The sequence below is a fragment of the Hippoglossus stenolepis genome, chromosome 3 (assembly GCF_022539355.2).
Source record: "Hippoglossus stenolepis isolate QCI-W04-F060 chromosome 3, HSTE1.2, whole genome shotgun sequence".
Lineage (NCBI taxonomy): Eukaryota > Metazoa > Chordata > Actinopteri > Pleuronectiformes > Pleuronectidae > Hippoglossus > Hippoglossus stenolepis.
In genome coordinates this window covers 27,227,871-27,250,269 of record NC_061485.1, presented here as the reverse complement: position 1 = coordinate 27,250,269, position 22,399 = coordinate 27,227,871, and the positions used below count along the sequence as shown (strand labels likewise).

General features: G+C 41.6%; 1 protein-coding gene across 2 annotated transcripts; it reads left to right on the top strand.

Annotated features, from left to right (window-relative positions):
- Window positions 1–2,508: 2,508 nt before the first annotated feature.
- On the top strand, window positions 2,509–18,873 carry nucks1a (nuclear casein kinase and cyclin-dependent kinase substrate 1a). 2 transcript variants are annotated; one of them, XM_035151844.2, is made up of 8 exons: window positions 2,509–2,818; window positions 9,091–9,140; window positions 11,531–11,621; window positions 12,286–12,332; window positions 12,458–12,607; window positions 15,127–15,276; window positions 15,489–15,641; window positions 16,086–18,873. In XM_035151844.2, the coding sequence occupies exons 1-8, from the start codon at window positions 2,802–2,804 to the stop codon at window positions 16,334–16,336; spliced, it is 909 nt and encodes a 302-aa protein (XP_035007735.1). In that variant the 5' UTR covers window positions 2,509–2,801; the 3' UTR covers window positions 16,337–18,873. The 2 variants fall into 2 exon arrangements, with proteins under 2 accessions (XP_035007735.1, XP_035007734.1); XM_035151843.2 differs by having other exon boundaries at window positions 12,455–12,607.
- The last annotated feature ends 3,526 nt before the right edge of the window (window positions 18,874–22,399 follow it).

Here is a 22,399-nt window from a genome sequence, read left to right as displayed (position 1 = left end):
ATAACTTTTAAAGCTCAACATGGGCTGGCCCCCACATACATTTCGCAGCTCTTGACTCCCTATAATCCTGGTCGTAACCTGAGATCAGCCAGCCTGTCCCTGTTGGCTGTCCCTAGGTCAGGGCTGGCTACTCAAGGTGACCGGGCTTTCTCTGTCAGGGCCCCGAGGCTCTGGAACTCCCTGCCTGATGAGATTGGGCTCGCCAATTCATTACAGATCTTTAAATCACTGCTTAAAACGTATTTTTACAGGAAAGCATTTCTAACATGCGACTTGTAATAATTTTCATTACAACAATCAGTCTTACAACGTTCAAGTGTGATGTTCCTGATCTCTCTCTCCCCCTCTCCCAACCCCCACCCCCATCTCTCTCTCTTTTCTACTCCCTCTATGCCGCCTACCTCCACTCTTCCCCATTTTCTCTGCTCACCCCAACCGGTCGAGGCAGATGGCCGCCCACACTGAGTCTGGATCTGAGTTTTTTTTCTCTCTCCACAGTCGCCAAAGTGCTGCTCATTGTGGGAAGTATTAGGTTTTCTCTACAAACTAAAGGTCTCGACCTTATTATGTTATGATTTGGCTCTTTAATTTGACTGAACAGAATATCTTTTATTACAATCGATTCTTCATTTTTGCCATGGACTTTTGTGTGAAGCACTTTGTAACCTCGTTTAGATAAGTGCTATACAATATATTATTATTATATCACATGATATCAAAGTATTTTTGGCACAGGTCTTTGGCCAGCAAAACCCTGCCAACTATTTTAGCTAACCGCAGGAACTCTTTGGCAATTATAGGACTGCTGCAATGTTTGCATCCCTGCCGCCTGATGTCCAACTCTTGTTAGTGCAGGTCATTGTCTGCTGAAACCCTGCCACCTGAGCTATTTCAGCACAATAATCTGCTATTAGGGAGGCTACATGGTGCAAAACACAGTAACATAATCATGGTTTGTGGATAAGAACATATTTAGGGGATAATTCACCAACATTTTTTTGTGTGCGTGCATTTGTAAATGACATTGTTTTGGGTCAAATTTGAATGTCTGGGCTTACAGACACTTGGATGACACCACAGGAGCAGTATGGAGGCCTTCATGTTTATTTCCCCCGTTTTTTTTTTTTTCATTTGAAGACGTGGTCACCAGTTACTTCAATTGTATTGGATTTGGCTGGAACACTGTTCACCACTGAGACTACAAAACTATTTTGTGGACTCAAACACTTCACCCACCCCTCCATCGTCATAGTGGTCAGTAGATAATGAGTAAATTTTCATTTTTGGGTGAACTATCCCTTTAAAATAGTGTCAAGACACTACAAACATAATACAGATCCACCTGCATCAGGTGATTTGTGCACATATATCTGATAAATTTGTTATTGGCCCACCAACGAATGATCATTCATTAGCCTCGGCTGTAAATGCCATATACCTCTTTCTATACGAATTCGAATATGCAAAACTGTATATGGGTGAGGTTTGCAGTCTTTGATGTACTATATTTTTCAATAGTGATTATGGCTCAAAAACTGTATGTTTCTTTGTTCAGATATAGGCCTATGTGTGTGATGGACAGCCAGTGGCCAGCAATACAATCCCTGCTTTCTTGAGGCATCCTAGTTTTATGAAGGCGTAGCCATAGCAATACTTGCACCCACAGGATAATGAACTTTCTGCAGTCAGAACAATTGGTCAACAATGTATATCTGCAACTGTACAGTGAACACATCACATCTGAGATAGAAAATAGTGCAGATGAAGTAATGCACATTATATATATATATATACTATGCAGTGCCATATATTAATCTTTATGTTTCTACAGAAAATTTGCAGGAGCAGGGTCATGCAGCCAGGCCGATCTGAAATATAAGGTAATACTGCGTCTGTGTACACGTTTTATAAAGGCATGAGAGCAGAAATGTTAGTTTATTTATTTTCCCCACTTTGATTATAGAGGGAATTTATTCTCCTGAGATTCTCATTACAGTCTGAAGATCATGAAAGTTGTCATAATTGCATTAAATTTATCTTGTAAAAGAAGTGCATAACCTGTAACTGTAATATTCCAGGCTTTCCAGCTGTAATGCCATAGATACAAGTGCTTCCAGCCTGCATCTCATGCTGCAGTAGTATCCAGGTGAAACAGTAGAGGGCTGGTCTCAGTGTGAGAAACACCAGTCAGATCCCTGAAATGCATGATGCTCTGTCATCATATATGCACAATGCCTGTGCACATTCTAACCTTTAATTACAATGTTTCTCTGTGGGACCCTCACTGAATTGAATGTTTGCATCCAAACTGAGGCCCTCTTTTTGTTTTCTTAACAGTGCGGCTTCAACCGAGCCTGCTGTCGGAGGCGGGCAACAGTATGCTAAACGTCTTCTGATAAGCACCCGAAATGTCCAATCAGAATTCAAGTCGTCGTTCAAATCGACCAATGGGAGCCAAGAGGCGCCGCGGTGCTCCTCTCAGGGCCCCGCGGGGGCGGTGCTTGCCGTTGAGGTCCCACCCCTCAAAGCCGCGGGTTTGGTTGCACACAGGCTGCAGTTTCAGTTTGTTTTATTCACCATTTTGTGTAGCTGAAGGTACAAAATTAAGAATATTTGCGTGTGGAGGACAAGTCGCTGTCGTCCTTTTTATTTTCAGGCGCTAGCTCGGACGGTGGAGTCGTGCGTCAGTCTCGCTCCCCTCGGTGTTTTGCAGAGCGGGAATCTATATTTCTTTCCCCCCCCTGTGCTTTTTTCTTCTCCCCCCTTTCTTACATCCTTAACCTCTACAGTATTCCTGCAAAATGTCAAGACCCGTGAGGTAGGTGTGCTAAATGTGTCCTCTGCTCCCCGCACCTTAATATCGACACCGTGCTGCTGCACGCGTCGCATTTAACGTGCACGCCTCGACCGTGCTGGGTTTTATGGGCTGGGAATTTGTTTATTTCATGAAAAAATAATGGCACCGCGAGCGTGTGTGTGTTGCCGTGTGTGTGCAGCCTCCCTCTCTAACATGGATCCCAGCGGCGGGGACTGTTCGCCATGTCTCGTGGAGAAACGCGCCGTGTCGTGTCTCTAATGCTTTAAATGGGTCCGGGATGTGCATTGTTGGCTCTGCTGTGTAGGCCGAGCGGAAAATGTGTCGGTTTGATTTAAGCAGCTACGTTTAGCGGCTTCGCTTCGACCAGGCCTCCATGTGTCTTTCTCCCTCGCACGGAGAATGAGAATATGGCGACCCCATTCATCCAGAGGGAGCTCTGAAGCGCTAGTACCCCCCCACCCAAAGGGGAGAAAACCACCGGAGGAGGTGGTGGTGGTCGGCCTCGGGATTTGAGCTGGTTGCCGCGCAGACTGGGCACGTCGTGCTCCAGCCTCCATTACGACGCATTTTTAACGTGTCTGTAGTTTCTGGACCGACGAAAAGAAGAAAGGCGGAAAAACGAGGGCGCGCGGATCTAGGCTTTCAGCAGTGAATTAAGGCTGAGGTCAGAGGAAGGCGGATAACTACAAAAAGTCCCCCCCTCAGTGATTAAAACGCACGGGGCGTCTTCAGGCCATTTTAATCCAAATCAAAATGGCCTTTAACTTGATTAGAAGTGGATTTATGCAGTCAGATCCAACGTAAACGTGATCCTCGAAATCTCGCGATTTTTTTGTGTCTGGAAGCCTCGTCCAAGTTACAGAGCCAGTTCTTGGTTCTTTAATTAAAATGCATTATTTTGACTTGCATATACATGGGGGTGTATTATGTATGTAAAATTGTGGAATGGGCTGTGATTAATAACAGAATTACAGTAATGGTCACCAGCGTGATTTTAGAGCGTAGCAATTCTGAATAAAAAAATGAAACCGCCATACACACGTCCATGATGTGGAACAGTAATAGCATGATATCCTGGCCTGTTGCAGTAGAAGCCTGTTCATTACTTTATTAACATTTAAGTGCTCATTAACCTACGAATTCCACCAATGTCTGTATAGCTGCTTTCAAACCTGCACTGAACTCCGCAGATCCTCCGTATTTTCTCCGGAGGAGGTACATGTGTGAACGCAGATGTCCAAGTAAGCAACTTTCTCCGCCTGGCCTCGTGTATAAAGTCTGGAGAAGTTCAAGAGAATTTGATTTGTGAACAGAGCAGGCTATCCAGCTAGATTCACTGCAAGCAAGCAAGTGTGTGTGAGGGGGTTGATGACCCTTCTCACATGCAACAGACACAAAAAGAAAAGAAATATCTCCCGGTGATAAGCGGTGTTATACGTAGAAGACACCGACTGAGGTGTCAAGAGAGTTTGTGGTGATAAGAGCTGACGCCGGAGTCTGTGTGTTGTCAATAATGCGGAGGATTGGATGCTGTTGTGTCTGTGCAGAGAACCTTCCGTTGTGTTGTGCATGTGTGAAAGGCAAACTGTGGGTAAACTCCCTTGCCGATTTCTTTTGTCTGAACATGTCCGAGCCGGAGAGAAAACTAACAGAGCCGGACCCAAACCCAACAGGCGTTCTAGATATTTATTTGTGTCTAGCCCTGACTCGAGTCAGATGCTGTTAATGTGTGCAGTTTTACAGAACTATATTATTTTATTTTGAGAAATTTCAAATGAGATGTGTAGAGTTAAAGGTACAGTGTGTAGAATTTAGAGACATCTAGTGGTGAGGTTGCATGTTGCAGCTGAATACCCCTCACCTTACATGAAAGAGAACTTGTGGTAGCCCACACACTGATCTGACTTTTGATCTACAGTACCTAAAAGCTCTTGTCACATTGGTTTCTTATTCAACAGCTTTAATTGAGTAGAGATTGATAAAGGCACAGTTTTTTTTTTCATCTAACCAGTGTAATGTTGTTTAGTCAAACCAGGCTCCCTGGTTTTTCTTATGACAAAACCTCTCACCCCTTAGTGAATTAAGGCTGAGCTGAGAATCATCATGAGAACATTTACTTTGTGAACAGATAATTAGTTTAAACTTTATCTTTTATGTCAGTTTTAAATACATAAACAAGTGGGAGCTGACTTTTTTTGAACATCTGAATAGAACAATACACCAAACAATAGATAACTATGCAGGTCCTGCTTAAATAACACCTACATTTTGAAGTGACTAATCATGTAGCCTTTGTTGAAAGTTCCCTGGTATATGGATCAGGTCTGGGTTTGGTTTTGCCCGTGCCACACTGGCTGCGGAACAGTTTGCATTTCATTTGCATTGCTATGTTAACAGATTAGAGCTGGCACAGCCCCGGAAGTCCCACTGCTCTTCTAGAGATTCAAGGTCTCGCCGAGTTTTTTTGCGCATTCTGCATGCAGTTCACAGCAGAATAGACAGAGAAAATAATCTTTTTGCACAGTTTCAATGCATATTGAAAGAGGTTCAAATATGTCATGATCATAAATGTTTGCAACACTTCCTGTAGCTTACCAGTTTCAAAATAAAAGCACTCCAGCTTTTCTGTTGACTGAATCCATTCATTTGTTTTTAAAAGGTTTTTATTGTCAAATATTTTCTGTAGCTGAAGATGCACGGCTTCATACTGTATAGTACTGGTATTTATTTGAGTACATAGGATTACAACCGCAACACGCAGCCGGTACGTGGTGCAACAGCAGCCGGTGTTGCTCGGGCATTGGAGATCGTTGCAGGTAATAGGTCAACTATGGTGGTGAGCTTTTGGTTCGTGTATGCAGAAGTGGGCATGTACCGGACTCTGGTGTGTAGAATTCACTGTGATAAAACACCATATTAAACACCAGGGTCTGCTGTGACACTACAAACTGAGTTGGAAAACCTTTTGTGACGGAATCAATGTAAAAGGGAGACAGTTCATTATATTGTTAAATCGATTTAAGTAACCTTTTAATATAGATTGGTCTGGTTTGGCCAATATCTGTTTAGTAGAGACGGTGTCTTTGCCAATACTATATTCAATGGATCAGATCGGTGTATCGCTTTATCATTAACTCCTGTGTCAACATTGTCTCATCTAAATAACTTGACTTCTTTATGTATGGCAGAGTATGGAGGAGCCCTCTTCTCGTCTCATATGGTCAACCATTTTGAACAATTGCCAATGGTTTGGAACAGCTGTTTAAAGTTTTGAACCAGTCTTGTAAATTGCTAAAAGGATAATGATTATCTGTATATGAACAGATTTATACACTACATGCACTTTTGTGCACATTACGCTTGTGTTGGGGTACAGGTTTGCCAAGCTCAGACCCCAATAATCATTAGCTTCAGCAAGTAGAGAACGTTCAGCGGCAGCTTCTCATTTTTTACTTGACCATCGCTGTCTCAGGTTAAAATAACATTGCTGGTTGTTCATCCTAGCGAACCACCATCTAACGCCTCAAGTTTTTGCAGCTCCAACAAATCCAACAGGCAGAGACATCTTACACTTTGCTTCATGTCAATGTCAGGGATGTTTTTTTCTAATCCAAAGTAACTTTCATTCTTATCAATTAATGAGGTTCATAGACTTGATACATTTTTTGAACCATTATCGTCATTATTTGAAGCATTCAATAAACAAAATTCTTATAAATCTTTAAAAAATTCACACTACCCAGTCCTTAACTAAAAGTAAAAATGCACATGAGTTTCCACTGTACAATTTTGCCATTTAAAAACATGGAAACTGCTGTTGGCTTGCTGTTCAATTATAATTATAAGGAACAATCTAACAGGATAATCAGATAATTGTATGGGGCTTTATATTGCAACACTTAATGTAGAAACATTTCAATGGTATCTTTACACTCTAAAGCTGCTTTCAGACATTCCCTGAACTCAGCACCTCCTCCGTATCTTATCCGGAGGAGGTGCGTGTTAACGCAAACGCAGTTTCTGGGACTATCTCTGCCTGGCGTCCTGGTATAAAGTCCATAGAATTCAATGTGAGAACATAGCAGGGCATCCCACAGTGGATTCCCCGCGAGCGAGTGGTGGGGGGGGGGTGGATGAGGCAGTGTCATACACGTAGAAGACACAGATTAAGATGTCAAGAGAGTTTGTGGCGATAAGCGCTGACACCAGTGTCTCTGCTCTGTCAAGAAAATCATGTGATCTCCGCAGCGGAGTTAATACATCACTTCCTGTCTCTGCCTGCTCCACCTCTCACCTGATTAATGCAGAGTATTTGTTACTGTTGTTAATGCGTCAGTGCAGATAACCTCCCGCTGTGTTGTGCATGTGTGAAAGGCAAAGTGCAGGTAAAGTCCGGACCCAATTCTCTGGACTTTATCCGTAGGTCATGTCTGAAAACTGCTTAAAACACAAGATGCATATTTACATAATCAACAAGCCCAGTACAGTTGATTGTAGGGGTGCCATTATAATTAGTATTATTTTGTTGTTATTCCTCCTTGCCTGAGCCAAACACATCCTGAATAATGAAGCAGTCCCCAAATTTTGGCTAGGATGCAAACACTAAATCAAACACATTCTTCCAGGCACTGAGTGTGTAAGTTGTATCTAACAATTATATTACCTGAAGCAAGTCACAGCCATAGACTTTAAATACAGATTGACTGCATGTGTCCAATTCTTCCTACTTCACAAAAATGAAGTTAAATGTGTCCTCTGCACTTTTATCTTCATACCACATAGAAGAATAGTTAAATAATAAATCCCGATAGAAATTTATTCATCCAGTATCACACAATACAGTCAAAGCATAAGAATAATAAAGGTCAAAATGAGTCAAGAATAAGTTCACTATATGGGTGAAATATTGGGATCCCACATCCACATAAATATTTTCATTTTAAAATAACATGTGAAACAGAAACGACCTCCATCCAGACAAGTTTTAGTTCCCTATCAGAAATAAGCTGTCACTACTAACATGCCTGAAACGTACCACATGACCATTCGCGTACACTGGGCATGTGGTTGTAGCATTATAAAGTGCAGAATATTTTTAACTGCGCAAAGACAAGGTCAGCAACACTTGTAATTCATTATCTATGCTGCATTCACGTCTGGAAAGTTGAGAATGGCACCGTTTGTTTTCTTCCAGAAAAGGGTCACGTGATAGGAGTGTGACAAATCAGGGATGAAAAAAATCCTGACGGATAAGACCCGAACAGGAAGTGAACATGGATGTCATTCTGGACAGACAAGTAACAACTGGTCAATCAACTTGTTCTGCATAACCTTTTGCCGCCATTGAGCCATCTGTTATGTCGGTCCCTGGCCCATGACTGAGACTCGCTGCGTCATATATTGATCCCTTAAAAGAACTGTTGTCTGGTGACTCATTATAACTAAAATGGTTGGAAAAAATTGTATCTTGCTCTCTCTGATATCATTGAGGTGTGAATGATGATGTGTGGAAAGCTTGGCGTGCATGTCACTGGCTCATGTTTGGGACTTTTACTGTTGTGTGTGGGCCTGCTGTTGTGATCTAGGTACTTGTAAAGGTTTATGACGCTGTTAACCACTTCTTCCGTCCCTTTCCGCCGCCACCACCACCACCACACACTACACTGCTCCAGTGTGTTTTTTATCCACAGACAGTTTTCTAGGCAGATCTAGCTGGTTATCACCAGTTGTTTAGTGTGAACACTGCACTTGATGCAATTGGGTTTAGAAAATGCATTTACATTTATTTGACCCTTTGTTTTCTTCTTAATGATTTGTGTCTAAAGGGTGATTTTCAATTACCTTAGACTTTCATTAAAAAGTATTAGTGTTTTTTATTCACAGTGGCATTTAACCTGAACAGTTGCTCAGGTCCGTGTCAGGTGCCAGGCAGATTTCTATAGGTGTGTGTTACCTGAACTATAGTTGGCTGTGTCATCTGAGGCTTCCCCCGTACACTTTGCCAAATGAGCCGTTGAAATTGAAGAAGGTTGGTTCAGTGTCCAGTTCAGTGCCCAGTTCAGTGCCCCCAGCTGGAGGCTGTTTGTGGCCTCTTACACCAAATAATAAAAAAAAATACAGCTGAAAAAATGCTGCCTGATGAATTTACATCTTTTTAGCCTTTACCCCCATCTTACAGCATACATTGACATGTCTAATAACAGACATGGGCAATGAAGCTATTAAGTCCTGTTGAAAATATAATCTTATGCACCATTTGTTCTTCTTCACAGGAACAGGAAAGTGGTGAACTACTCACAATTCAACGAGTCTGACGATGCAGGTAAGAGAGGTTTCATGTGTGTTGGAACGTAGTGTGTGTGTATGCAGTAACAGCACAGATAAAATCCAAAAGTATTTAAAAACTGAAACAAAAATTCAGTATCACTATAAAGTGGACCTGATTATAGATTATCAACATTGTTGAATCCATCCATAGATATTTAAGCCTTATCTCCCACAGTGGAAACAGTACAGCAAAATCTCTTCATAACTAGTACGTGCTGTTTAAAGGGATAGTTTGAAATTCACCCATTATCTACTCACCACTATGCCGATGGAGGGGTGGGTGAAGTGTTTGAGTCCACCAAACACTTGTGGAGTTTCCGGGATAAACAGTGTTGCAGCCAAGTTGACCTATTCTTCCAATGTAATAAAACAGAAAGAAAACATAACATGCCTCCATACTGCTCATTGGGTGTCATCCAAGTGTTCGCAAGCCTAAACATTCATATTCAACTCAAAACAAGGTCATTTACACCATGTTTTAGCCTAAAAGTCCACTACCACAAGAAGGGAAGAAAGCGGACGTAGCCACACGAACGCGTGCCCCCTTGGGCGAGAGTGTGTGCGGTGTTCCGAGGCTACGTGAACGCGATTCTGAGGAGGACTATTGCAGAGTGAATTTAAATTTTTCTGTGAGCTATCCCTTTAATCATGCATAAGTGTAGGCAACCGGCTGGTGGTGAATGTTATTGCTCGCTTCGGTGCTATGCATGTTACTGGGGGATTCCAATAGAGGGCGCAGCGCTGAAGTCAGAGTAAAAATTGTCGATCATGCTGCTCTATAATCTTTGACCCACACTGATATTTCCTATCTTTCAGATTTGCTTGTAGAAAATATAAACAAAGATGGCGACACTCAAGGAATTAACGTTCGTCTATTGTTAAGAGCAAGACATAAAAAGCTTTTGCACATTATTCAAATGTGGACTATTTCTGACGCTGATGACTAGAGGAGTGCATCTTCACTAGCCCAATGATTCGATTTGATTACGATTCAGTCAATATTTCGAATGCACAGCGATGCATCTCAATGTATCACATCCTCAATTTTCTATATTACGGCACGTGGTTGCTTTTGCCGTCAAATATGAGGCATAGTTTAAAATGACGCCACAATATAGGCACTGATCATCACATAATGGTCAATACTTTTCTTAAACGAGTAAATCTTTCTTCATAGCTGCACATTCATTGTTTTATTTACACGTCAGGGTAATCCCGCCCCAGCCTCTGACATAGCGGTTCTTACTTACCAGCAACGAGTTGGTGCCAACTAAAGCTGTTAACTGTGCAAGGCAACATCTCACTTGGTGCATTATTAAAATATTAAGCTAGGCCTGTCACAATAACACATTTTGTTGGACGACATATTGTCCCAGAAATGACTGCGATAAATTATATTGTCATCATTTTGAAACCATTTTATACTGACTTTTAATTCTAAAGAATATTCAGTCAAATAAAATAAACCACACACAAGCAAAACAATAAATTAAATAGACTCTCTGGCTCTGTTAACAAAAATTGCTCTTGAATGAAAATTAAGCATTTGGCACAGAATATATGTTACCAGCTCAGTAAACTGTATGGGATGGTTAAGATTTAGATGAGCTTTTAACTTTGTATTGTATTAGGTTAGTATTCCAGTGTTTCCTCGCAGATTGTGTGTGTGGCTGTCTGTCTGCTCGTCTTCGTCATTCTGCACACACAACCTGGTGATTACATCTATTTAGTTATTAATCAATGGTGTCGGATCATGATTGTACCGGTCACTTTAAACCTGATGTCCTGGCTGCGACCAAACGTTTTGATACGATTTTGGCATGGCAAGCTGCAAAAATGTTACAAGCGGAAACACTGCTTTGAAATCTGATTCAAACAGACTAAGGCGCATCTGTAAACGGTTGCAATCCCATTTAAAACCACCACCCATTGGTTTGAATATATTTAGCAAAATTCCCATCCCATGTATTTTTTGGCATCTAGTCCAATAAAGGATTTGGGGAGGCAGTCTGAACAAGGCCCAAGTCTCTTTGTTCAGTAATCCTGTTTTGACATTAATGCTTTTGAGGACCAGTAATAGGTCAAAACTTCACATTAGGCAAATGCAGTTTGACTGTGTCTCAGCATAACAATTGTGTCAAGTTTTATGCACATCTCCTCTATAATGTAGTCGTAGGCATTGTTCACGGTTGGTTCACAACAATTCGTCACATAGGCTTGGGGAGGCCCTTCCAAAACACAATAGAGGACTATAGCGGACATCCCATAATCACCATTGCAAATCAAAGACATGTCTAGAGACTTGAACAAAAAACAATTTGTCTGAGAACTTGTCCTTGTTGGGTTCAGCGAGTGAAAGATGGAAATCTTGTCCTTTCTCCATAGATGAGGAGTATGGCGATAATAAGCCGAAGAAGGTGCGCCCAGCCCCTCGTGAGCCCAAGCACAAGCGTTCAAAGAACTCGCAGGATGACAGGTGAGTCCCTAGAAGAGACTGCTATAACACTTTTCATATAGTACATTTACTGCTGTGACAATCTTGATAAATTGGCTGATTGTATAGTGATTAGTGATATAGAGTTTTTTAATTCACATATGTTGCACGGATATAAATCAATCCTGCGCTATCTGTGGTTTAACAATATCAACACCGAGAGGAGCAGATGTGGCCGTGAGGGTCTAGGGTACAGCAGCTCCTGTGTTAGCAGCCAGATGTGCGGAAATGTGTCGGAGTTGATGTATTTTACCCTTTTTACTCCTACAACAATCTATGGACATGCCTGAAGCCAACATGCCAATCTGTCTTAATATTCTGCAGCAAAAATCCTCCCCATTATAAAGAAGTCCTGTGGGATAATTTTGCTGTTGAATCTACATGTCAGTGTGTTGCACCTGACAGAACTAATACGAGGGAATTCATGTTGTTCAGTGTATTGGAGAAAAAATATAGTAGCAATGTGTTGTTTTTCGCTCAAGAGCTTTTTGATACAAACTTAAGAGCAGTTGTCAGCACATATCCATATGTTTGAGTATTGTTCCAGATAAGGAACAATACGGTAAAATCTGTACCATGATCCTGGTAGCCAGGCTACACTTCCTCCAGTTGATAAGACTTTGTTTTTGTCTATTCTTTGTTCCAGTGAGGAATCTGATGAAAAGGTGTCTAAACCCAAAAATGATTCAGCAGGTAAGTCCGTTTGTTTTCTGATTTAGACAAGGAGGTTGGCTCCGGCACTCTGTGAAAACTGCAGGGCTTTTATTAGTGGCAACTGATCAGCTCACTGACTTACCCCTGTTTCACTGCTTCAGAAGACTTTGGCAGTGAGGAGGAAGAAAATGAATTTGGAGAGGAGGAGGATGAAGATGGAGGAAGCGACTATGAAGAAAAGAAAGGGAAAAAGGGAAAGAAACCCAAGGTGGAGAAGCCCGCCAAGAGAGGGCCAAAGAGAAAACGGCCTGCAGGTAACAATCCAGGTTATTCCTTCTACATAGTAACATGTTTTTTTCTTTAAATTATGGATAAATTCTTCATTAAACACAGTATATGGGCAGTGTTTCACATTATTTATGTAGACTGTGGTGGCCCATCATATTCTAATTTGTCCCACCACAGTTTCATAATGAACCAAAACATTTTTTTTACACTTCTCATAATAACATAAAAGAACTCTAACTTGTTGTATGTAATGCTTTTTGCAGCGTGTCTTCACTCGCGTTGTTCCGTTTTTACCATCCACGCAGGTAGTCAGACCTCATAGTTTCAGCTGCAGTTGTGGCAGCAATGCAGTTCCTTCTCTCACATGAGAACTTATCTTTCACTCTTGAGTCTGTGTGCCTTCCACATCAGAGAGACCTTTGAGCACATCTAGGTGCACCCCTGTTACCACCATAGATTAAATTACTAAACGCTGTGAATCCATGTCCACCACAAGAAACCTCAATTTTCAAATTAAAATCAAAACATTTTTATCGCCCTGCACATGGAGAAATCAAATAGTCTTTTGTCGATTTAGACCTTGTGATGTCATGATTTTAGAGTGCGAGGCTGTTTGAAGTATAGGAATAAACTCACAGCCGGACACTGGTGGTGCTTAAATAGGATGAAGAGAATATAATGAGTGGCTCGACCAAGGATCTGGATAGAAAGACTGAAGGTGTATGGGATGGAGGAGGTCACAGGTAATCACTGACAGTGATAGAGAGAAGAATAGATCTAAAAATTGACAGTGGAGACATTGAAATTATGGCAGTTGCATTAAGTTCAATAACCACATGATTAAAACCCCACACTATCTTGACCATTTAAATTTACAGTTTAAATGTTATAATTGAACTCGAGGCCAGAATTAGTTCAGATTTTAATACCATTTACAATTTAATGTCTTTTTGAAATCTCTTTCAGCAACCTGCTTCAGGTTTTAATTTGATCAACCTAAAGGGATGTAAAGTAGCTTTGAGTAGCACTGCGTGTGAAAAAGTATAGAGGTAGCTGAGTGAGTAATTTGCCTCGAGTGATGTCTTCTGAGTGATTGTGGGTTGTGCCTGAGGACTTATGTTAGAAATTGTTGAGATTAGCAGACATCTGTCAGCTGCTCATCATCCTTGCTGCAGGCTACAATAACTTCTAATAGCATAACACAGACCGGTTACAATAAGACCCATAAAGTTTAGCTTGTACAGACGTGTCACCCCAAGTACTTGTGAGGTCTAATACCTCACTGCCCCTCCTCTGACTACCTCCATCGGAGCTGTCTACCATGTTTGTTTTCGCCAGGTGACCCCCGCCCGCCCCTTCGCCTGTGCGATTCAGGCCACTTGGGCCTTGTGTGTGTTTTTGTGATTAAACGTAGTTTGGGGACCCAGTGTTTCTTCTGGTCAAGGAGTGTGTCAGTTGTGCAGTATGAACTCACAACAACTGCAAGACTCCTGATTACGACACAGCAAGTCATTTAGTTTGAACTGCACAGCAATCAGACGACTTTGAAAGTTGTGTAGTGTGAAATTTGCTTTATTGAATCTTTTTAAGTAGTTTGTTTGCTGGACAATGATGTCAAATGTAAAGATGCACTGTTTATACATTAAACAGAACTCATAAATGTTGATGGCATCTCATCTTTTATGATTAATCTAGTGCCCTTTTTTCTGTCAGCACTCATCAGTGATAACAATTGTAATCCTTTTCTCAGTTTTTTTTGTTACGTGGAGCATCAGAAACTTTTCTTGGATGCTCCATAGGTTTTATCCCACCATAGGCTCCTCCTTCCTGTAGTCACTACAGCCGCTTCCCTCCTCAGCTCTGGCAAACTTCCTGGTTGATGTAAAACACATTGGGGTTTTTGTGCAGCACAGGAATGTCACCACAGACAGATAACCTGTGAGATACAGAGAGATTTACTTGCCACAAGTGTGAACTCTTTGAGGATGGCTTGAATATGACATGTTTATTAATATGTACGAGTCAATCTGATCTGGCTCTTTTGTTAGTGATTACTCAGCTTCTTTAAGACTAAAATGGCTTTCAGAAATGCACTGCGCTCCAGAGATCCTCTGCAGTTTCTCCAGCGTAAGTGTATTTGTGAATTTCTGCTGACTTTCCCTGCCTGTAACCCTAGTATAAAGTCCGCAGAAAGTCCTGGGGAGCCTATTTGAGAACACAGCAGGGGTCCCATGCAGGATTCATCATGAGTGAGTGGGGGGTTGATGACACTTCTAACAACTACACTTAGAAGGCACCGACAAAGATGTTAAGAGAGTTTGTGGTGATGTGAGCCGATGCCGGTGTCTATGTGCTGTAAACAAAAACATGTGATCTCCGCAATGGAATGAATGCGTTACATCCTGCTTCTGTCTACCCCACCACCCCTCAGCTCAATCCTGCAGAGGATTTGTTGCTGTTGTGAATGTGTCTGAGTAGAAATTTTGATGGAGGGAATTTCCATGCATACAAAACGGTACAAAATTGTGTGTGTTGTGTTTTGTAGAGGACAGTGATGAAGACAAGGAAGTGAGTCGAAAGCGTACAGTGCGCCAGGCGGCTTCCAAGGCAGTGTCCAAACAGAGGGAGATCCTGCTGGGTGACGGAGGCAGCGAGGATGAAGAGCAAGAAGAACAAGAAGAACCCTACTTGGACCGTATGTACTGCTGCAACAATTTATTAAAAAAGAATTGTTACTTTAATCCACTTTTAAAAATTATAATATTTGCAATAATTGTTGGTAGCAGACTTGGTTAACTGTAAAGATTATGTCAGGTATACAATTCCTGATATTACAGGAACTTGTAATCAAATCAATTACCTCACAGTGTAGAAACTGATGGATATATGTCCCATCTCTGTGTGCAGCCGACGAGTCTGGCAGCGATGAGGACTTCACGGTGGAGGATGACGATGACAGTGACTATGGTCGCTCCAAGAAGAGAAGCAAGAAGGTGATTCGACGGGGACGGCCAGAAAAGAAAGAGAAGAAAAGCCCCAAACCCCGACTAAAGGCTACAGGTGAGACGTCCAATCACAGCCACAGACATTGTGGAGAAACCCTGCAATCTACCTATGTATTTAGTTTGTCCTGTTTAAACTTCTTCACACGATCAGACAGAATATACTTGTTTTCGTGTTAGTTTGTTATTTTTCTGCTCAAGTTGCCTTGAGCTTGGTTAAACCATGGGTCAGATTGATACAAGTTTAAGTAGATGATCACTGGACCAAACTTCAAATGTTGCAATTTGTCTTTACCCTTATCCTTAAATCTGAGGATACACCTTTTAGCATCTTTATTTATTGAAACATGTTAAATGTATCTAAAATTTGGACAGAGCCAGGCTGTTTCCCCTTTTATGTTAAATACTTCCTTTCTAGAATAAAGACTTTGATGGGATTTTACCCATCAATAGTGAGACTGGATCTGATGATGACTAACTGTTCTGTGTTTCTTCCCCACAGTGACACCCAGCCCAATGAAAGGAAAGGGAAAGGGGCGCCCCAGCGCCAAGGCCCTGGAGAAGAGCTCACCCAAAGAGGAGGAGGAGGAGGACCCCGAGAGTCCCCTGGAGGAGGAAGAGGAGGAGGTTGAGAAGAAAGAGACCTCCCCTGCCCCCAAAACGACGAAGGAGGCCGCAGGAGGAGAGGATGAGGAGGAAGACGAAGAGGAGGAGGATGGCTCAGAAGAGGAGGCACCCTCTGGAGAAGACTAGAAGATGGTACCTGTTTGACGCCCATCCTCCACGTCTCTCCCTGTCTCTTCTCTCTTTTTTGCTTTTTTCCCCCCCAGTTTTTTGTTGTTTTTTTCCTCCCGGTGGCCTGGCTCAATAGTTTGGACTTGGTGTGCTTTTTCTTGTTTGCCCCACCCCGCACCTCGACTCAGAAATTGTGCTCATGTGATCATATATTGTCGACAGTCAGCCCCTCCCTCCCTCTGTGTTCATCATTTCTTTTCTTGGTTTTAGTTTTAAAAACTCAGTCTCTGAGTTTCTGCCTTTTGAAGAGCTCAGTGCTTATGAGCATCCGTCCCCATCGTGAACACACAAGTTCACCAGGTTTTCTTTTACCCATCTCCTGGGATCATCTGGGATCCGACACAACTGGCCACACTATATTTTCCCTGTTCACTTTACTGATATCTGAGTATTGTTCCGAGTTCCCCAGTATCAGTAACTAGAGCGCTGTATTTACAAAGTCAACACACACAAGGCTGAAGCCTTTAACCTCTCTGGTACTTGTGCTTTTAAACCAGGAGTATGTTTTAACAGGGCCACTTTAGTTAGTTCTTATTTTAAACCTTTAAAACTGTTCTCAGTTAAAGCGGCATCTTTTAATTTAATTTTTAAAGAACCCAACCTCTTTCAGACAAATCCATGCCCTGACCTCTTGTGTGGCTGTGTGGAGAATGAAGCGCATTATTTTTAAAAGTATTTCTCTTGTAGCTGCAGCTTCTTAGATCAAACTGATCAAAGTGTGTTAGTGGCAGAGCGATGGGTCACTGCTGAGTGTTTGCTACTAGACCGTCTGACACTATAACACATTTCAAGCCAACATGTGTGTTTTTATGTACTTGTTTAACTTCGTATGCCTGTGGGGTACTTCCTGTAAGAGGGTATGGCTTCTTTTGTTTCTCTCGGCCCATAGCATTGTGTGGGACGGTTTCTGTTGTTACATGTTTGGCTTTCGAATGATGCTACATGAAGCATCCGAGTCCCTTTTCAGATCACATCATCCTCCCCTCACCGCACGGCTGCAGCTTCTTCTCATTCAACCTGTTGTGCCAGGCACCCCTATATCTTTTTTGTTGTTGTTTTTACGAAATGCAAGAAGAGATGTTTTTTTTAGTTTTTTTTGGTTTGTTCTTTGAGGGTTAAAAAAATGAATGTTGTTTTTTCTCCTGTTGGTTCATTGTTCTAATTCTCTATTCAGATTTTTTTTGTAATGTTTGTTTTTTAAGAAAAGAAATAAAATGTATCTTGATTTTAAAGAAAAAAGTTGACCCTATCCAATCTGTTCTGCCTGATGGTTGGACCAGCCATCCCTCCCTTCTTCACTCCGGTCCCTGCTCTTTTCTTTCTCCTCTGCCCCCTACTGTTGCTATCCATGTCCATTTGTTTCTTAGAAGTTTTTGTTGCTCACGTTCGTGTTTCACAAGCTGACACATTTTTAAATCCAGAGTGGTACAGTACTGAGGCTCAGAAAGGGTTGAAATGATGAAATGGGCAGCTCAGTATGTATCTGGGGTTCATTTGTCTATTAATGCCTTAATTTTCATTGAGTTGAGTTTTCAGTAGTGGCTCTGATATCATCACTGGAGGCCTGAGAATGTAATCTGTCCTTGTGTTTTAGGTCTTTGCTACAAGCAGCAAATTAGTCTTACAACAAGTCAACAATTTGTACGATCAGCATAACATCCAAAGCCATAAATGATCTCAAAACTAGTGACTCAGAGATCAGGTGCAGCACTTGTGAGATTGTCTTTTATTGCGATAAGTAGTGTTTGATGTCAAAGCAAAAAAAAGGAAAAAGTTGCTTTCATGGTCTTGGGAACTAAACCTCATTTATTAGGCGTTGGTCAGGAGTAATTGTGATTGGTCCTAAGGCTGCACTAGAAATCAGTCCTGGATGTGAACAGGACCCACTCGAACCTAGTCCCTGGTTCAGAAGCACATTTGATTGTTTTATGACTGTCATTAAAAGGTTACTGTGTTTTTTCTATATTCAGGTCCTAAATTGGCACCCAGTCCTTAATGTCATTTTAAGACAATTGGATACAAACAAGAAAATGCATAAGGGGGAGAAAAAAACTTTGTTTATACCGATGTAAAGCTCGGAGAGCTCTGTTTGCAGTAGGATCAGACACTGTCTTGTAGTTCACAGCAGTGAGGGCTTTGAGTGAGAGTCCTCGCCATCATCCCACCGGAGGCACATGGCATAAGGCTATGAATTTCTCCTTTCTCATCCATTCTACGACTTCTGTTGTACTGTTTTTTGATGTTTCTTTTCTATCTACCTTCCGTTGTACTGGCAATGTAAAAATGTACGCCAAGTTGTGATTCTTACAGAAGACCAAGTGGAGACACTTTTTGTCAGTAGTGGATAAAGGAACGCTGAACTCTTGAATCTTTTGCATGTTGTGGAAAAAGTGCGAAGCGATGATGCAATGGCAATATTGTGGTCTTACAAAAAAAGTATTAACAACGATGATGTTTTGGTTTCCCAGCTTCTAATAAAGGCAACCTACTTTTTATACGGATTTAACTACTTGTTTTGTGACGTTGAGCTCTGTGTGCTGTACGGGTGGCGACTGGGGACGAGCAATGTGCAAGAGGGGTTTGGTGTTAAATGACGTGCAGTACTCTGTGTCTGCCACTTGGTGGCGGTGCATGCACCAGCATGATGCTGTGTTTTTACATGCAGGATTCTGAATTGATGAACAGACTGCACACATACTGTTTAGTTGCAAGACTCCTTATTGCTAAGAAAAATGTTCAAACATCCAACATATAAAAATCTGTGCTTCACATGTGTCTGTGACACCTGTCTGAAACTCTGAACCTCAACATTCAAATATAAAAGGTTTAAGAAGAGAGAAAAGACAGCATTTCATTGGTTAAACAAGAGGAAAAAGATTGATTAGAAGAAACAGTTTTTAGACTAATGGAAAGGTGTGTCAATATTTAAATTATTCATACATTTGAAAATGTCTGATTGAGATGAAATGGACAGCAATGACAATTGAAATGGAGGAGTTATTGCCAGTTGTAGAATATGTGAGTAGGCATATTGTTTATCAAGCAGTCTTATAATCATAGTCCGTGATCCACCATGATCCACTACCATGGTCACGACCCATCACCACTATCCACGACCATCATCCACCACCATGGTCACGACCCATCACCACTATCCACGACCATCATCCACCACCATGGTCACGACCCATCACCACTATCCACGACCATCATCCACCACCATGGTCACGATCCATCACCACTATCCACGACCATCATCCACCACCATGGTCATGACCATCACCACTATCACGACCATCATCCACCACCATGGTCACGATCCATCACCACTATCCACGACCATCATCCACCACCATGGTCACGATCCATCACCACTATCCACGACCATCATCCACCACCATGGTCACGACCCATCACCACTATCCACGACCATCATCCACCACCATGGTCACGACCCATCACCACTATCCACGACCATCATCCACCACCATGGTCATCATCACCACCATGGTATGACCATCATCCACCACCATGGTCACGATCCATCACCACTATCCACGACCATCATCCACCACCATGGTCATGATCATCCACCACCATGGTCACGACCCATCACCACTATCCACGACCATCATCCACGACCATGAACACTATCCATCACCACTATCCACGATCACGATCTCTGATTCGCCATCCAACCATGTCATACTCCACATTCTCCACAACCCTGTATTATACACACCCTCCCAATTTGGCGGTCTATTCAAACTGCAAATATTTCGCATCACTCCCTTTGCTTGCCCCTGCTGCTGTGTCAGTATTGGTGCTGGTGGATTCAGCCCCTCCACCACCCCAGCATCCACCTGTAGGATCAGACAGGGGGGTTATACATATTCGCTCATCACTCCCATTATATCTATTTAATCATATCTGGTGAAGTGATGAAGTCAGAGCATAGACGCCAAACACTTATTATGTTCTGATGCTGTAATAAACATTTGTAACATAAGTGGTCTGACTTAAATATACTCTATACATCATGTAGATTAATTCACATCATAGTCTATAGCACTAGCTACCTAGCTTGTGTTTGTCACCTCACTGTTTTGACCACTGCAGAGGAAGTTCACTCGCACCTACTCACCTCGCATTAGTGTGAGCTTAAGGATGCTGACTATAGTTGGCCACCAGCTTCATCAGGATCTATTTATTCATTTATAGCCCGGTACCTGTAGGCAGATGTAAAAGCACTGTTAGGATTTATTTTTATATCTGACTTAATATGATTGTTAACATCAGTGTAGATGTTGAGATACAACTAAGAACACAAGGCAGAAATAAGAATCAAACTTTAAACCAGAATAACGTAGCGCAAAAGAACCAGCAGGTTTCACTTTCAGTTGCCGTTCCCGGCGGAGCTATTAGAAAAAGAACAAACAACAAGCCCCCGGCTCATTAAGAAAAGTGAAAACCTGTGTGGACACTTGGCGTCTCAGCAGAAAGACAAAGAGAGGACGGCGTTCACCTCGTGGCCTAACCAAAGACACTGCTGGTGTGGGAAAAGAAAACACACTGATTGAATCTGATTGTGTTATTGGAAATTTGTTATGGTAGTAATATAAGTTAATAAAAAAGGTTACAAGTTGACTCACCTTGATTACGAGTGATGTAATTATTATTGTTTAGAAGAGTATTACGTTTTTCTATTTTGTATGTACTTATGTACAGTTAAATGCATATTATGTTATTATATATTGTGAAATTCCTTATTTGTGTCTTTAAAGGTTGTCAACCTGGAAAAAAGAACTCTGATTAACCCTGAAAAACAAAACTGTGAACATTCTTCAATCAACATCAAACCTCCATTGTGCGCTTAAGTGGATTGAAAATAAAAAGGGAGGAAAAGAAGAGTGAGTTGTACTGTGCGTCCTATTAACCAGGCCCTTTTCAAGTTTGGGCAGGAGGTGAGGAGAACCATGGAGAACTTGACAGTAGAATTTGGAGCTGGTTTAAGGTGGAGCTCATTTCCATCCGGGTGGAGATTTACTCCAGAGTTTCCCAATCAAGGCATCAGGTCTCTCCGGAGGCCACAAGATAAATCTGCCTATCACCATCGCAATATCACAACATACATCATCTCAAGGCACTTCACATGGTAAGGTTGAGACCTTACAATATTAGAGAAGCAGTCCCACAATGAACAAACACTTGGCGACAGTGGAGAGAAAAAACTCCCTGGATGGGAATAGAGATGGAGAATAGAGATGGAGAAAGGGGAGAGAGAAGAGAGACCAAGAGCAGATATGTAACTGTTGTGTTTAACAATTGTCAGACTGGTTGTTATAATGACCAATGAGCCAATACCTCTGCCAAGGCCAAACATTCCCACACATGTCTAATTCTTATCGTAGAAATATAAAAGAATAAATTAATTGATCTGATAACCTATATTTTTCATTTGTCATAAAATGTAGTTAAAGAGAGTCGAAAAAAAGTCCTGGATCCGTCTCTTGATCTGCATCCACACCCAAACTGAATGGTTTCTTCCCAGGCACCATTTCTCCACCAAGTTTGGTAAATTGGTCCTGGAGTTTTTGGGCAATGCTGCTCAAAATTTGATTAAATGTACAAACAAACAAATAATAATATTGATACTTATAGATGTGATAATTGTATATATGATATATTTGTATATATCAATACAAATATATTTTGGAACAACACACACATCGTATTAATAATGTAATGGGTGCTGGATTAACAAAACAGCACAGAACCTTTGGAAAAAAATTGAAATTCTACAAACCTAGCTTGTCAGGAATCCAGTGAAGTAGGAAAAGTGTAAGAAATAAAATGTTGCATAAAAACTCTCAAACTACCACAGGTTGGCTGTCACACCATGATGAGATGGCATTTCCACCCACAGGTTCCACAGAAAACACGATCGGCTCACACACACACACTCACACACGGCTGAGCTTTAGAAAGAAGTTGTGATTAGCTGTGAGCTGCTGCTGACAC

Excerpts from the sequence above, each read along its gene's own strand:
- nucks1a (XM_035151843.2), top strand. Across the intron at positions 9,141-11,530 it reads CAACGAGTCTGACGATGCAG|ATGAGGAGTATGGCGATAAT; the intron begins GTAAGAGAGGTT and ends CTTTCTCCATAG. Across the intron at positions 12,333-12,454 it reads ACCCAAAAATGATTCAGCAG|AAGACTTTGGCAGTGAGGAG; the intron begins GTAAGTCCGTTT and ends TCACTGCTTCAG.